Below are 15,541 nucleotides of genomic sequence, written 5' to 3'. Positions count from 1 at the left end.
CTTGATTTTTAAACGGAGGCTTCCCATGCATTTGATCCGAATTCACTATGAGTCTCATCAAACCCAGATATTTTATAAAAGAGTTATAACATCTCATTAAATTAAAAACTAATCTCACTAAATAAAAATCTTATAAAGTAGGGATTACTAAAAACTAATATATGATTTATTTAAAAAAAGATATATATTATTTATAATTAAAAAACTAATTTTATAGTAAAAAACTAATTTTATATTAAAAAAATAAAGGGTCTTGGGTCTCATGAAACTCATATAGATTTTAAATCGTGTTATAACAGCTCATTTATTTGTGAAACAATTTATTATCAAACCATAAGTATATTATTAATTCATACAATAAAAAAATTAAAATTCAAAAAATAAACAATTATTAATAATATAAAACAACCATCGTAATAGGGGGGGATAAAAACTAGTTTTATATATCTATACTATATATAATACATCAAACAATGGCAAATTAAGACACTTGATTTTAAGGGATTTACAAATGTTAATACATAAAGTACATGTGTTAGTAAAGGTAAACTTTTCTTTAAACATAATCTCTCCAACTTACAAGTTTGGTCCCTCATTTTTTACCATATTATGTTTTTAATTTAAAATCAAGTAACTTCCCACCCATGATTTTTAAAAACGACTATAACCTTTTCATACGTTAATATTTCTATAAAAAAATTACACCATAAAAACGAAGATTTTATTCTCTTTAATTTGAATATGATATTGTTATAAATTTTTTCAATTAAAATGAATTAATATGTTACGTAGGGGTGTTCAGTGTCGGTTTTGATAGTTTTTAAGTTAAACTTGTGAGCTCAACCGTTAATAGCGATTTTTTTTCGTCCAAAACCAAACTAAACCATTGAAAGTTGAAACCGAATCGTTACCAACGGTCTTGTTCCAGTTTGGTTTCACAGTTTAAACTTTAATATACATTTTGTTTAAAATAATTATTAATTTAATTGTACCATCAATTTTAACTAAACACCAACATAATATGATACTTGAAAGGATCATCAATAAAAAATGATAATTTTACGGTTTAAACCATATTATGTTTTTAATTTAAAATCAAGTAACTTCCCACCATGATTTTTAAACGACTTTAACCTTTTCATACGTTAATATTTCTATAAAAAAAATTACACCATAAAAACGAAGATTTTATTCTCTTTAATTTGAATATGATATTGTTATAAATTTTTTCAATTAAAATGAATTAATATGTTACGTAGGGGTGTTCAGTGTCGGTTTTGATGGTTTTTAAGTTAAACTTGTGAGCCCAACCGTTAATAGCGATTTTTTGTCGTCCAATACCAAACTAAACCATTGAAAGTTGAAACCGAATCATTACCAACGGTCTTGTTCCAGTTTGGTTTCACAGTTTAAACTTTAATATACATTTTGTTTAAAATAATTATTAATTTAATTGTACCATCAATTTTAACTAAACACCAACATAATATGATACTTGAAAGGATCATCAATAAAAAATGATAATTTTACGGTTTAAACCATATTATGTTTTTAATTTAAAATCAAGTAACTTCCCACCCATGATTTTTAAACGACTTTAACCTTTTCATACGTTAATATTTATATAAAAAAATTACACCATAAAAACGAAGATTTTATTCTCTTTAATTTGAATATGATATTGTTATAAATTTTTTCAATTAAAATGAATTAATATGTTACGTAGGGGTGTTCAGTGTCGGTTTTGATGGTTTTTAAGTTAAACTTGTGAGCCCAACCGTTAATAGCGATTTTTTGTCGTCCAATACCAAACTAAACCATTGAAAGTTGAAACCGAATCGTTACCAACGGTCTTGTTCCAGTTTGGTTTCACAGTTTAAACTTTAATATACATTTTGTTTAAAATAATTATTAATTTAATTGTACCATCAATTTTAACTAAACACCAACATAATATGATACTTGAAAGGATCATCAATAAAAAATGATAATTTTACGGTTTAAACCATATTATGTTTTTAATTTAAAATCAAGTAACTTCCCACCCATGATTTTTAAACGACTTTAACCTTTTCATACGTTAATATTTCTATAAAAAAATTACACCATAAAAACGAAGATTTTATTCTCTTTAATTTGAATATGATATTGTTATAAATTTTTTCAATTAAAATGAATTAATATGTTACGTATGGGTGTTCAGTGTCGGTTTTGATGGTTTTTAAGTTAAACTTGTGAGCCCAACCGTTAATAGCGATTTTTTGTCGTCCAATACCAAACTAAACCATTGAAAGTTGAAACCGAATCGTTACCAACGGTCTTGTTCCAGTTTGGTTTCACAGTTTAAACTTTAATATACATTTAGTTTAAAATAATTATTAATTTAATTGTACCATCAATTTTAACTAAACACCAACATAATATGATACTTGAAAGGATCATCAATAAAAAATGATAATTTTTACGGTTTAAACCATGTTATGTTTTTAATTTAAAATCAAGTAACTTCCCACCCATGATTTTTAAACGACTTTAACCTTTTCATACGTTAATATTTATATAAAAAAATTACACCATAAAAACGAAGATTTTATTCTCTTTAATTTGAATATGATATTGTTATAATTTTTTTCAATTAAAATGAATTAATATGTTACGTAGGGGTGTTCAGTGTCGGTTTTGATGGTTTTTAAGTTAAACTTGTGAGCCCAACCGTTAATAGCGATTTTTTGTCGTCCAAAACCAAACTAAACCATTGAAAGTTGAAACCGAATCGTTACCAACGGTCTTGTTCTAGTTTGGTTTCACAGTTTAAACTTTAATATACATTTTGTTTAAAATAATTATTAATTTAATTGTACCATCAATTTTAACTAAACACCAACATAATATGATACTTGAAAGGATCTTCAATAAAAAATGATAATTTTAGCCACATAAATAGTAAACATTAATGGAAGACCCAGGACATGAAATAATAACAACAAAGATTACAAAAAAGAATAATACAACAATCAGGTTAATTTAAAGTTGTAATAACCAAGTTATTTGTATTAAAAATATTATGTTCAATTACATTTTGACTATATCTAATATATATAACAAAACATATCTAATAATTAATAATAAAAAAGATTAAAATGCATTCAACATTTACAGTCTGGCTGGTTTCATATGGATGGTTTCCATTATATACCGCAAACCAACCGTTCACTACGTTTTGAAAATTTTGAAACGAACTAACTTAAAAAAAAAAAAAAAGCCAAACCAATGACCGGTTTAAATAATTTCAAGGTTTTAAAGGAACTATAAACACTCTATTTGTTACGTGATTAATAGGGTGTGTGTTCAAACACCCGCTGCATCGCGCGGGCACCCGTCTAGTAGATAGATATATATCACACACACATTGTAATATAATAGTATTAAATCTGAAACACATCCGGCTACAAACCCACCCCCCTGTCGACCCTCTTATCGTCAGGGGTATTACAAGCCAAACAGAAAAATTCAACCCAAAAGACTAGTCTGATGAGTGTAGGAATCCATTTGACTTATAAACCCTACATCAGTTGCCCATACAACCGATGTAGGACAAGTCTCATACGTTGCAATGGTTTCAGTTCGTAACAATGCACCCTCCTTAAGGGCCACGTCCTCGTTGGTCACAGCCACGTTGGGCACGGCTGGCTTACTCTAGGCCACCACTTCGAGTCCTCGTTGGTCACGGTTGGACCACTCCGAGGTTACCACTCCGAGGTTGGCTCTGATACCAATGTTACAAGCCAAACAGAAGAACTCAACCCAAAAGACTAAGACTACTCTAATGAGTGAGGTAACTCATTTGGCTTATAGACCCCACATTAGTTGCCCATACAACCGATGTGGGGCAAGTCTTATACATTGCAATGGTTTCAGTCCGTAACAAGGAGGGAGGGGGGTATTCCGTGAATTTGTAGCCCCTTGTCGTCTGTTTTGCCGCCCCAGTACATACAGCCTAACAAGCCACTACCAACCTTTTATAATACTTAATTATAGACTTGATAGTTTATGCAAGAGCACATGTTGACCATCTACAGAATTATTGTATACCGCTCATATTACACCTATACTTGCATCTAATATACGTGAACCCACATTAAAATCGGTCATTGATTGCACCATGTACAAATGAAACTTCAAAGTATATAATCAAATTAACATAATACATCAACTAAAGCTTCTAGGAAAGAAGCCCACACAATTTTTGTTTTCTCTTATTCTTGCAAGAATTCTGGCAGCAAAATGCCTGGCATCAAAAGTTCCTATCCTTTTCTACAACACTTTTAAGTCAACAAACTCGAACCATAAACCAAGTATCCGATACAACTCCCTGAGTATGATTACAATAATACAGATCAAGACTGACTTTTCAGTCACACCATGTTGTAGGCTACAGCATCTCAAGTTCCAAGCTTGCTTTTCCAGGCCCACGATAAAAAGGGTCTTTATAGCTGTAAACCCTCAGCAGGCAATGAAGCGGTTTTGCAAACGTCACCACGACATAATGGGCAAATCCTGTTCAAGTAAATGCAAACTTATTAACTTGGCCCAGTTTTGTAGAGATGAATCTGGAAATCAAGATAACTTTATTGTACAAGCCATTCGAGCATTGTAATTCAGATAAAACCAACAGAATAATGATGTAGAGTTGCATGTAGTTGGCCCCTCAATTTATATAGGGGCGGAAAATCCTGACACTAACACGAGAAAATAAGGTCTTCGGTAGGCTAATACGACCCCGTTTATTAAATCAGTCAACCCGAACATGACCTGGTTAAAAAATAGGTTAACCCGAACCTGACTCGTATAATAAGTGGGTTAACTGGTTACCCATAAGGTTTTTTATTTTTTTAATTCAGATTTTAGAGATAAAAAGTGCTAAAAGTTGAAGTTAAATATTTTGATTATTAATTTTTACTCGAACTACTAACTTCCAAAAGTGAAATTAATTTTCCATTTTACACTCTTTCATCAACTCTGCCTTTCCAACAAGTTTATTGAATTACTTATTAACTAACCATTCTCCAAACAATTTTATTAAAAATGCTCTAATTTATTTATGTGGTCTATCAAGCACCCAAAATGCATGTTTTAATACATAGAAAGTAGAGGTAGCAAGATGGGTGTGTCCGGTTGATTGGGTAATGTGTCAAAAAAGATATATATTAGTAAGGAAAAGAATCTTTTATTCTTTTCTAGTGTGTCTCAAATCAGGTAGAGTGGCAACCACTTTTAGTCCAATTTTATGAATTATCTTATAAATGATTTTGTTGTTAACTACAATCACAAAACAACCATGTCATAATAATAAGATAAATATTCAAATAAATGAATAATATCATTTAAGAGGTTGTATGCAATAAATATAGACTTTGAGCGACTTTCACCTAACTTGGCCCTTTTAAAGATACCAAATTTACCCATCCATAAGTTAGCGAGTCAAAATAGTCCACATGATTCCAGTGTTTGCCATAAAACTCTGGTAAAATCAGAACAGTGATGGAAAAAAAACATTAACAGAAATGTACCTGTGTATTTCCTTAAGCCACTTGTTGATGCATAATCTATGAAACTCATGATGGCAAGGAAGAACCCTAACTTCATCTCCATCCTCATATTCAACAAGGCAAATGTAACATCTATATAAACCACATGTGGCAAATAAAACATTAATATTTCTTCATTATTTTATTTTAAAAGTTAATCTTTATTGACCTTAAATAAAAAATTCAACATTTTTGTTAGAAAAAGTGTAGCATATAATAGTTAAATTTTCTTTGTTTTTAAGTTAAAAGTTAAATTTTGCGAATCTTAATAACAAATATGTAGGAAACAAAAAAAAAGTTAATCTTTCTTTGTTGTTTTAAGTTAGAGATTTAGGGGGTGTTTGGGATTCCTTATGTTGCCTCCTTATAACTTTTCATTAAGTTACATTGTAACTTATGTAACTTATGGAACTTTTCCTCTCACAATATAAGCAATCCCAAACACCTTATTACTTTTCAAAAAGTTTATAAGTTATAAGTTAGTGAAAATAAGCAATCCCAAACACCCCCCTTAATCTTTATTGATCTTAATTAACATATTCAACATCTTTGTTAAAAAAAATGTAGCAAAAAGGAAAAGGTTAAATCTTTGTTGAGCTTAAATAACAGATTCAACACTTTTGTTAGAGAAAAGGTAGCAGATATAAAGAAAAACAAATGCATACTGTGCCTCTTCTTCGTTTAAATGCTTTGAAAACTTGTGGTAAAGTTTAACAGGAAGTGCTTCCACAATATCATTTGGAGCAGGAACCGATCCAATTGAAGACAGTGTGTGTCGGGATGAAGAAATTACAGATTGCTGGTGAATTTCCTCCAAAACCTAATTAGAAAAAGTACACAAAGTTTAACTCATAATAAACTACTTAAACAGTAAAAAATAAAATGTTATATTGTTAAAAGTTAAAACATGACATTACCTCAGAGAGAGCTTCAGCTAATAAAACAATTCTTGATATGCTACCTCTAGCACTATTTGGGTCTTGATTATTGAGACGACATGTGCAATGACCTGATCGATGCTGACCCGATAATATACAAGATCTCTCGTGACCTGATAGATTATCAAAGCGACTTCCCATCCTCTGCAATGCATGTACCTAGAAAAAGTAAAACTTATCAATGTGCTTGCATTTGCACTATGCTACTGATTATTGTGGCATCTTGTCCTTGGCTTGTAAAGGGAATGAGGTAGGGTAGCCAAAGCCCCCAACAAAGAGATAGGGCACCTCTAAGACTACTCTCCTGGATGATAAAACTACCCGAGGGTTCGAAGTGAATGAATAATTATTGAGATAATAGCTAGGATTAACTTAAAAGGCACCCGGCACCAGAGCATGTCGTGAAAGAAGCACACTGGGCAGGCTTGCTTCAACCGTGTCTCCGGGGAATAATTGGGTGTAGATGACTTCTTTGTTGTTGAAACGAAGGACTAAATAACTTGGAAACATAATGATCAAGGAATAACTCATCTTCTATAATTGCGATACAATACAAATATGGTGAATAAACCACTATGTGAATACTTTCTTATTTTTCATGAAAGAGTCGCTCAGCTTGTAAAAAATAAACGAAGAAGTATCTAAACTAATTTTTTGTATATTAATGTCTCTAAACTTGCCTAAAGTAAACATAATTATGTATTGGTTTTATAAATAAGACTTACTAAACTCTCAAACTGGTCATAATTTGATTAAGTGACATTCAACATTTTTGCAAAATAAAAAATTATAACATCTTTGAGGGAGAGTTAACAATTCATTATTATAAAGACTAATTTCAAAAGCACAAACATTTTAGACAGTTTAGAGAACTTTAATATACAAAAGTTCATTTAGTGACTTTTTCGTGTATTTTTTACAAGCTGAGTGACTTTAACAAATAATCACAATTAGGTCAAGGAACGTTTTCATGAAAAAGTAAAGAAAATATGTTGGTTTTTATGGTTTCAACTCATATGAATCTTGTATACTTCTACAATACATACAAAAGTTTAATTTCATCAATTTATCCATTTTCTTCTTTAATAATAAATATTTATCAAATTATCACAACTTCAATGAGCAAAAGCGCATCCAATTATCCAAACACTATATCCTGCCGCACCTTTTATTCTAAGTGATTATCATGTTTTAAGTATTCAGTCTCACCAGTGACCATATCAATTAAACAGAATCTCATAAAAGGCTTGTTATAACAATATAACTTATACTGTAACATGTGTACCTGTGATCTTATCCTTCTTCTTCTTTCAAGAAAGTTTGCCCTATGTTCCAAAAGATTAGGATATCTTGTTTCTCTAGCATCAAGATAATCAACTTCCAAATCACGATTCTCATACAAAGAATTAGCCACGGTAGATGAAGAATAACTAGATGAACTTGTGGATATCATCACATTCTCATTAGACAAACGTGATCCCGTTTCACTAGCTACTTCTGGAAATGTTGGTCTATTAAGAACTCTATCACGAAGCCTCCCAACACTTAAAGTTCTACTAAACCTAACATTTTGTTCAATAGGCTCCATTCGCCTATTAGATTCCATTCCATAGTTATTATTCCCATCCTGATCCAATTCATGGATAGAACATAATTCACTATTATCAGAACCGGAACCGGAATTGGAGTCATCATCGTGTGGTCCAGGAGATGCTGGCATGAAACATGAAAGAAAAATCTCACAACCTTGACGAGTTTTACTTTTATAGTCATCAATCGATATTACAGAACTTGTAGAAGATTCCACATACGCCCTTGATGAACGTGAGCTTAAATTACCAGAAAAGAAACTAAAATGAGAAAGAAACCGACTTGAAGTGTTGCGTGAAGACCCACTCCCGGTTCTTGATACACTACCACTCAGACTCGATTCACCCCATTCACCAAACTGTGGTTCAGAAAGTACGTGAGCCCGTTTATCAGCCTGTTTCGTCTTCACATGTTTGTTTCCGTGTAATCTACCTCTTGACTTTGATGAATTCATGTTAGAATGATTATCTATGATACCATTTTCTTTGGGCTGATGATTAGATACCTAAAAGAATTAAATATTATCTTGAGTCATCAAATCCATAAAAGAACCACTAGATAGGCCAGTAAATGAAACAAACGTTCATGAACTGTTCAGCAGGAAGTTCATTTGTGTTTGCTTATTTAAAAAGCGAACAAACATGAACAAAAAATTTTTGTTCATTGATTAAATGAAAGAACATGAACACACGTTTTGTTCTTTCATTTATGTTCATGAATAGGGCTGTAACTGAACCGAACCGAACCAGACGAGACCTTGTTTGTGTTCGTCCGTTAAGCTTTTGTCAGACAACAAGACAGTTCGTGAACACTTTATCAAATGAACTTTCGTGTCCATGTTCATATTTGTACGTTAAGCTTAGTGAACAAAATTTTTTGTTCCCGTTTGTTCATTTATTTAATGGACGAACATAAACAAACTTCCTTCTGAACGGTTCGCTGGACATTCGGTTCGCTTACAGCCCAACTCATGAACATCCAATTATGTTCCTGTGTTTATGTTCATTACATTCATTTAACTTTATTTGTTTATGTCGTTTGTGTTCATTTACGTTCGTGAACTGTCCGTATAGGTTTTAAACAAACGAACAAACAGCACGAACACAAACATGCGCATTTTCTTTTGTTCCATTATACATCCACGTTTACCGTTCGGTTAAAGTTAAACAAACGAACACGATTTGCCTCATTTAGAAGCCTACGACTACGCAATAACATTCAATTGTCAAACATTATTACTTTCTTCACAAAAGAGACATAATTAAGCACCAAAAACCCTAGCTTTTAACCAACAATCAAGAAATTAACCCAACTTATAACAAATTAGGGTTTGAATTAGGTAAAAAAAAGAAGCAATAACCTGTTGGTCATCGATGTCCACGTCGTCATCATCAATGTCTCCGGTAGACGGCGGTCGTATACACGACGGCTGAAACACATTTCTCGAAAAGCTCCGCCGCGTGGCCGCCGTGTCAGGTTCAATCGATTTACTGCTGCTCGATCCCATGTGTTTCTATCCGCAATCAATTAAGCCTCAGATTAATAATTTCATAATATTATTAGATGCGTACAATATAAGGTTTAAAGGATAGATTATATCAGATCCAGATTTTTAATTTATAAAAACATTATTGATATTGATATTAATATTTGGGGGGTTTGGCGGATATAGGGCGGTAAACCACCGTGGGATGACGGAATGGGTTCAAAATGCAGATTGAGGCATGACAAGTGTTACGACTGTGGGGCTTTACGTCATTTTACACATGCCACTTGTTTTCTTTTTTATTTTTAAATAAAATAAAGGTGTTTGTTTGTTTGTTTAGTTCGATTCTAGGTTATTGACCCCGTGTGGAAATATGTAAATCGTCAATTAAATATACACACTTCAAATGCGACGAACTTGTTTACATAATATGTCATAATTAAGAAAAGTGACCATAGATAAAAAGTTATCAATTAAAATAGTTGAATTTAATAATTATATAGTAAAATGCATATATATATATATATATATATATATATATATATATAAAGGATAGAATACGAAAATCCTTTATTGTACAATAGGTATGCGACCATCTGGAACGTCCATCTTCAATAACCATCCTAATCTTAAAATCACAATTACGTGAGCCGGCCTCCGTCAACCTCTTCTCCCGTCGATTCTGTCCACCTTCACCATCGTCGTTCAACGATTCCGTCCACCATCCACCTTCGCGACCACCATCTTCTTCCGACACAACCATCAATCGTTGCTCGCATGTCAGTTGATAAAATTGCCCAATTGAAATTGAAATTGTTGAACTAATTGATCAATTAAACTTTGAAATTGGTCCAATTAATCATCAATTTGAAGTTTCAATTAATCAATTTTGAGTTTTGGAGAAACCCAATTGCAGACGCTCTATATTTTGTTCATATGATCGAATCAATGATCAAATTAACGGTCGATTGACGATTGTTTGATGATTATGAGATTATATGAAGTGATTTCACTGTTCAATTTCATGTTTACATGTGTTTAATTTTTTTTGTTAGTTTTAGAAGTTCTGAACACCCAGAACTTCTTAGAACTTCTAAACTGTATTAGAACTTCTAAACTTTTTTTAACAACCTGAACTTCTTAGAACGTATTAGAATGTTTAAAGATGTTCATTTTTTTAACACCCAGATCTTCTTTGAATGTATTAGAACGTTTAAAGATGTTCTTTTTTGGTCAGAACGTTTAAAGGTATTCAGTTTTGTTTCAGAACGTTTAAACATAATATTTGTACTGAACTTATAAACAACATTATTTAAAAACGTATAAACAGAACGTATAAACTTTTTGTACTGAACTTTTTAAAGTTTAATTGAGTTTGTTCTGAACTTCATGTGTTTAATTTTTTTTTGTTAGTTTAGAAGTTCTGTTTATAAGTTCTGTTTAGAAGTTCAGAACTTCTAAACTTTTTTGAACACCCAGAACTTCTTAGAACGTTTAAAGATGTTCATGATTTTTGAACACCCAGAACTTCATTGAAAGTATTAGAACGTTTAAAGATGTTCATTTTTTTAACACCCAGAACTTCATTGAACGTATCAGAACGTTTATAGGTCTTCAGTTTTGTTTCAGAATGTTTAAACATAACATTTTGAACCCTAATCAGAGCTCGATTGAGTGCGTTATTTCTGCAATCCCATAATCGATTGATGATTCTAAATACTTCTACACATCAATTCGATTGATTAAAATCATCATTTTGGTGTTTATTTTGGTCAGAACATACAACTTTGAGCAGAACGTTTAAACATGAACCCTAATCATAGCTCAATTAAGTGTGTTAATCTGTATTTTCATAATCGATTGATGATTCTAAAGCCTCTTACACATCAATTCGATTGATTAAATCATCAATTTTTGATCAATTTGAAGATTTTTAATGTTCAGCGACATTCTATTTCAATTTTGGTTTTTGACTTTGAGATTTCATACTGTAAGTTGTGATTAGAGTTTAGAAATTGGATGCGATTGAGCGACAAGTTCCGAATTTGGATCAGAGTTGATTTGTAATCGACGAATTTTGATCGCGAACTACTATTAGGTTATTTACGAAATTGCCACCGCGCGTTTTTTAATCAAACGATCTGGAATGTCGCGTACCTAATGTACGATAAACCATTATTGTACGTTAACCCACCCCTATATATATATATATATAAATATATATGTGTGTGTGTGTGTGTGATGGTTCATTGGGGAACTATATAAAAAGTGGGGAACTGGGGAACCTTGTTCCCAACCATTGATCAATTTTCCATATTCTTATGGTGCACCCTCAATAACCTAAATCACATTATTTTTGTAGTAGAAAAATAAACCCTAAACAAATCAAAAAAATAATTAAAAAAAATTATAAAAATAAAAAAACAAAAATATAAAATTTCAATAAAATGTAACATTTTAAAATTAAGCAATTAAAATGTTTGTAGGAAGAATCATAAAGATATATGAAATAAAATTAGCATATATTATTTAGAGAATCACGTTCCACTTCACTAACATACTATATTATGGTCGTGTCCGTGTTACCAAAAATGGAAACCTTGTAACACAATGCAAATTGATATTATGCAACTATGTGAACCAAAATACAAACAACATTTGAGTGACCAACATACGTCATTTTACACATGCCACTTGTTTTCTTTTTTTATTTTTTAATAAAATAAAGGTGTTTGTTTGTTTGTTTAGTTCGATATAAATGGTAAATAATTTATTGTTTGTTTTTAAAATATGCTACATATTTCAAAGCAATTTCATGTATTAATGAATATTCATTGGTATTAATTATTTTCTTATGATTTTGTTCCATTATTGTTGTTGCCATGAGTTGGAAAATATTGTGGCAATAGTTGGTTTAATAAGGACACAATCTATTGAATAAAAATATATATAATAATACTATGGTAACGTTTGGTATATAGGATTGGAGGATAGAATGGAATGATCCATTGTGATTGAATAGAGAAAAGTGTGTTTGGTTAATCAGGATTGGAGGATGGAATGGAATGGAATGATCCATTGTGATAGAATGGAGAAAAGTGTGTTTGGTTAATCAAAGGAAATGAATGATCAATCACCAAGTCCATTCCATTCACTATAAAACACTTCAATTTCATTCCATTCCATTCCATTCCATTCCATTCATACCCCATGTTTTTTTTATTTCTTCCCTCTTTCACCCTACATCACCTCCACCATCCTCCTACCACCACCCCCACCATCATCAACATTAACCACCCACCACCGCCACCAACCACCACCACAGTCGTTCATCTCTACCGCCATCGTTACCGCCACCACCACCCACCGCCACCAACCATCGCCATTAGTGCCAACCTCCCACCACCGCCACCCGCCCGCCGCCACCATCGACTGTTACCCTTGCCCCTCACCACTACCACTCGCCGCCCACTCCCACCACCGCTACCGCCACCCCCCACCCAACACCACCACCAACCACCATTATCTCTCATCGCTCACCACCCACCCCACCACCACCAACCACCACCACCACCACCATCACCGCCCACCAATGCCACGGCCGCCACCTACCTCCCACCACCATCGCCACTCACTACCGTTTTAATTTTATTTTTTCTTTTTTTTCCTACATACCAAACTACGCATAGTAATCATTTTATTCCCATGTGGTAACCAAACATTTCATTGGAATGGTAATAACCTATTTCATTCATTTGTCCATTCCATTACCATGTTCATTCCATTCCATCGTCCATTCCATTACGTCATACCAAACAGATATTTAGGTCGATTGTGAAGTATCTTTTTGGGTGTTACTAATCGTACCTCTTTTCATATCATTTTTACTGAAAAAGCCACTAGTTAAAATCGTACTTCTTTTGTCAATTTAGTCAACTTTATCTTATTTACGATTTTGTTATCATTTCATAATGTCGATAGTCTTTATTCGCTTCGTCTAACTATGCTATTAAAATTCCAAGTAGATGTTATGGCAGTTATTTCCTATTACTAATCACGTGCCCACGCGATGCACGGCTAAACGCGATCGGTATTAGTATGTTTGTAAACTCGCAACGGTACGTGCGTAACCCGACGATGGTGTGCATTTAACGTGGCATCAGATGAGTAACTGGTATAAGAGCGACATACAACGCCTATACGGGAGCAATCCGATGTGTATAAACAATGGCATCGGCGTAACCAATGATTGAGCGCGCGTAACTTGTGTCGATAATCAAGAAGCAAATATGAAATGTACAGTAATTTCAAATAAACTATTTTTTACTCCAATTCATTTGACAGACATGTTTCGACCCGAAAACGCTTTAAACCGAAACCCGTTTTGACAGGATCCATTTCAATCTAAACCCATCTCGACATGAACCAAATTAACCTTTTATGTATCGACCTGTTCCGACCATAACATGTTCTGACACCATTAGGCGAACATGCTGACCTGTTGCCGTTAATAAATAGTAATCACATAGCATGTTAGTTTTTTTTTAATTAATAAACTGATTGTTTTTATGGTGTAATTTTTAGAAAAAATATTAACGTGTGAAAAAGTTAAGGTCGTTAAAAGTCGTATGGGTGGGTGGTTTAGAATAAGGGGTAAAGGTGTAACTATTTAATAAATTTACAAAACTTGATTGAAAATGAAAAACAATTATTGTGAATTATTTTTTAAAGTAAATAGTTTAACCATATAAGTGTGAACAAAGACCATATTACCCATGCATTCTTAAAATTATTCTTAAAACTCTATGAATTGTTAATTGTACAATATGTAACAATAGTGGTACCTCTTATAATATTTAAGAGGTCCATATAGTATAGATATAGATAGTAAGACTTTGTAAAATTTTGAAAAATAAATTGTTATATGATACAAGTCTTGAACTCAATACCTCATTTTCAAACCAAAGATGTTTACCAACTATTCAGCGGTAACTGTGTTAGATTTCTTAACTTAACATATATATAAAGATGTTTTCTCTTCAAGTATAAAAACAAAATTATATTTAATTGTTAACATTTCCATAATTCACATTATGCAAATTGTATAATATTTAAACGATTCATATATTTTTTTATTCTTATTGACAAACATCAAATAATTATTATGTTTTAATTAAATTTAATTATGTTTTGAAATTTCATTAATATAAAACTGTTTTCAAATAAATTAGAGTTACGATCGTAAATCACAAAATACATTCATTTAATTACGATTTCTAATTTGTAATAAAGTTATGCAAAAAATAAGTCATTTTATTTTCAACTATATAAGGTTTCAGTTATCCTACATTTGTATAACTGATCTATCCATCTTAAACTATATAGGATGGTTTAATCACACAACCCTTTGGAAAGATATATTTTTTCTCTTTTTTGATGTCATTATTTTGTTAGTTGTTTACTGTAATGAACTAACTACCTCCATACAAATTTATTCGGTTTAGTTTTTTTATTCTGTTATGTTTTTCCCCTTTGATATTGTAGTTATCATGTTTTTAGCTATTACTCACAACAAAATATTTATCAAATAATAGAGAATTCCTACTAGAGCTGCTATGTTAATTAGACTTGAATTTGCATTGACTTTTAATATGAAACATGGTATTGGACATCCATATAATATGGTAAAAATAATGTGTGTTAAAATCACTTCAAGATTCATATGATATTATGTATATTCTATTATTTTGTTACCACCTTATTTTATTACATAAAGAAAATAAACTTACATCTTTGCCTTCAGTTTTGTTGTTACTTTACTACTTAAGATTAAAATTTATGTTAATATTTATATTTGTAACAAAATATTATTTTTTCTTTATAAAAGAATTCCAATACTAAATGAATTTTTCAAATTCAAGTTTCTCATAATATGTAAA

General features: G+C 31.7%; 1 protein-coding gene across 1 annotated transcript; it reads right to left on the bottom strand.

The window, feature by feature from the left end:
* Positions 1 to 4,005: 4,005 nt before the first annotated feature.
* LOC143624554 (uncharacterized) lies at positions 4,006 to 9,713 on the bottom strand. The gene is made up of 6 exons (XM_077095169.1): positions 9,477 to 9,713; positions 7,812 to 8,621; positions 6,506 to 6,685; positions 6,254 to 6,408; positions 5,571 to 5,681; positions 4,006 to 4,557 (listed from the first exon to the last, which is right to left on the bottom strand). Exons 1-6 carry the CDS (start codon positions 9,621 to 9,623, stop codon positions 4,488 to 4,490), a joined length of 1,473 nt encoding a protein of 490 aa, XP_076951284.1. The 5' UTR covers positions 9,624 to 9,713; the 3' UTR covers positions 4,006 to 4,487.
* Positions 9,714 to 15,541: the final 5,828 nt, after the last annotated feature.

The sequence above is a fragment of the Bidens hawaiensis genome, unplaced genomic scaffold, assembly GCF_021521415.1.
Source record: "Bidens hawaiensis isolate Kalapana, Puna unplaced genomic scaffold, B.hawaiensis_p1.1 tig00000369_1, whole genome shotgun sequence".
In the NCBI taxonomy this organism is placed as follows: domain Eukaryota; kingdom Viridiplantae; phylum Streptophyta; class Magnoliopsida; order Asterales; family Asteraceae; genus Bidens; species Bidens hawaiensis.
Note: the sequence above shows the minus strand (reverse complement) of the source record. Positions and strands in the feature narration are given on the sequence as shown.

Excerpts from the sequence above, each read along its gene's own strand:
- LOC143624554 (XM_077095169.1), bottom strand. The coding sequence starts at position 9,623 with ATGGGATCGAGCAGCAGTAAATCGATTGAACCTGACACGGCGGCCACG. Across the intron at positions 6,686-7,811 it reads GAAGAAGGATAAGATCACAG|GTACATGCATTGCAGAGGAT; the intron begins GTACACATGTTA and ends TACTTTTTCTAG. Across the intron at positions 4,558-5,570 it reads TGGCTTAAGGAAATACACAG|GATTTGCCCATTATGTCGTG; the intron begins GTACATTTCTGT and ends TTACTTGAACAG.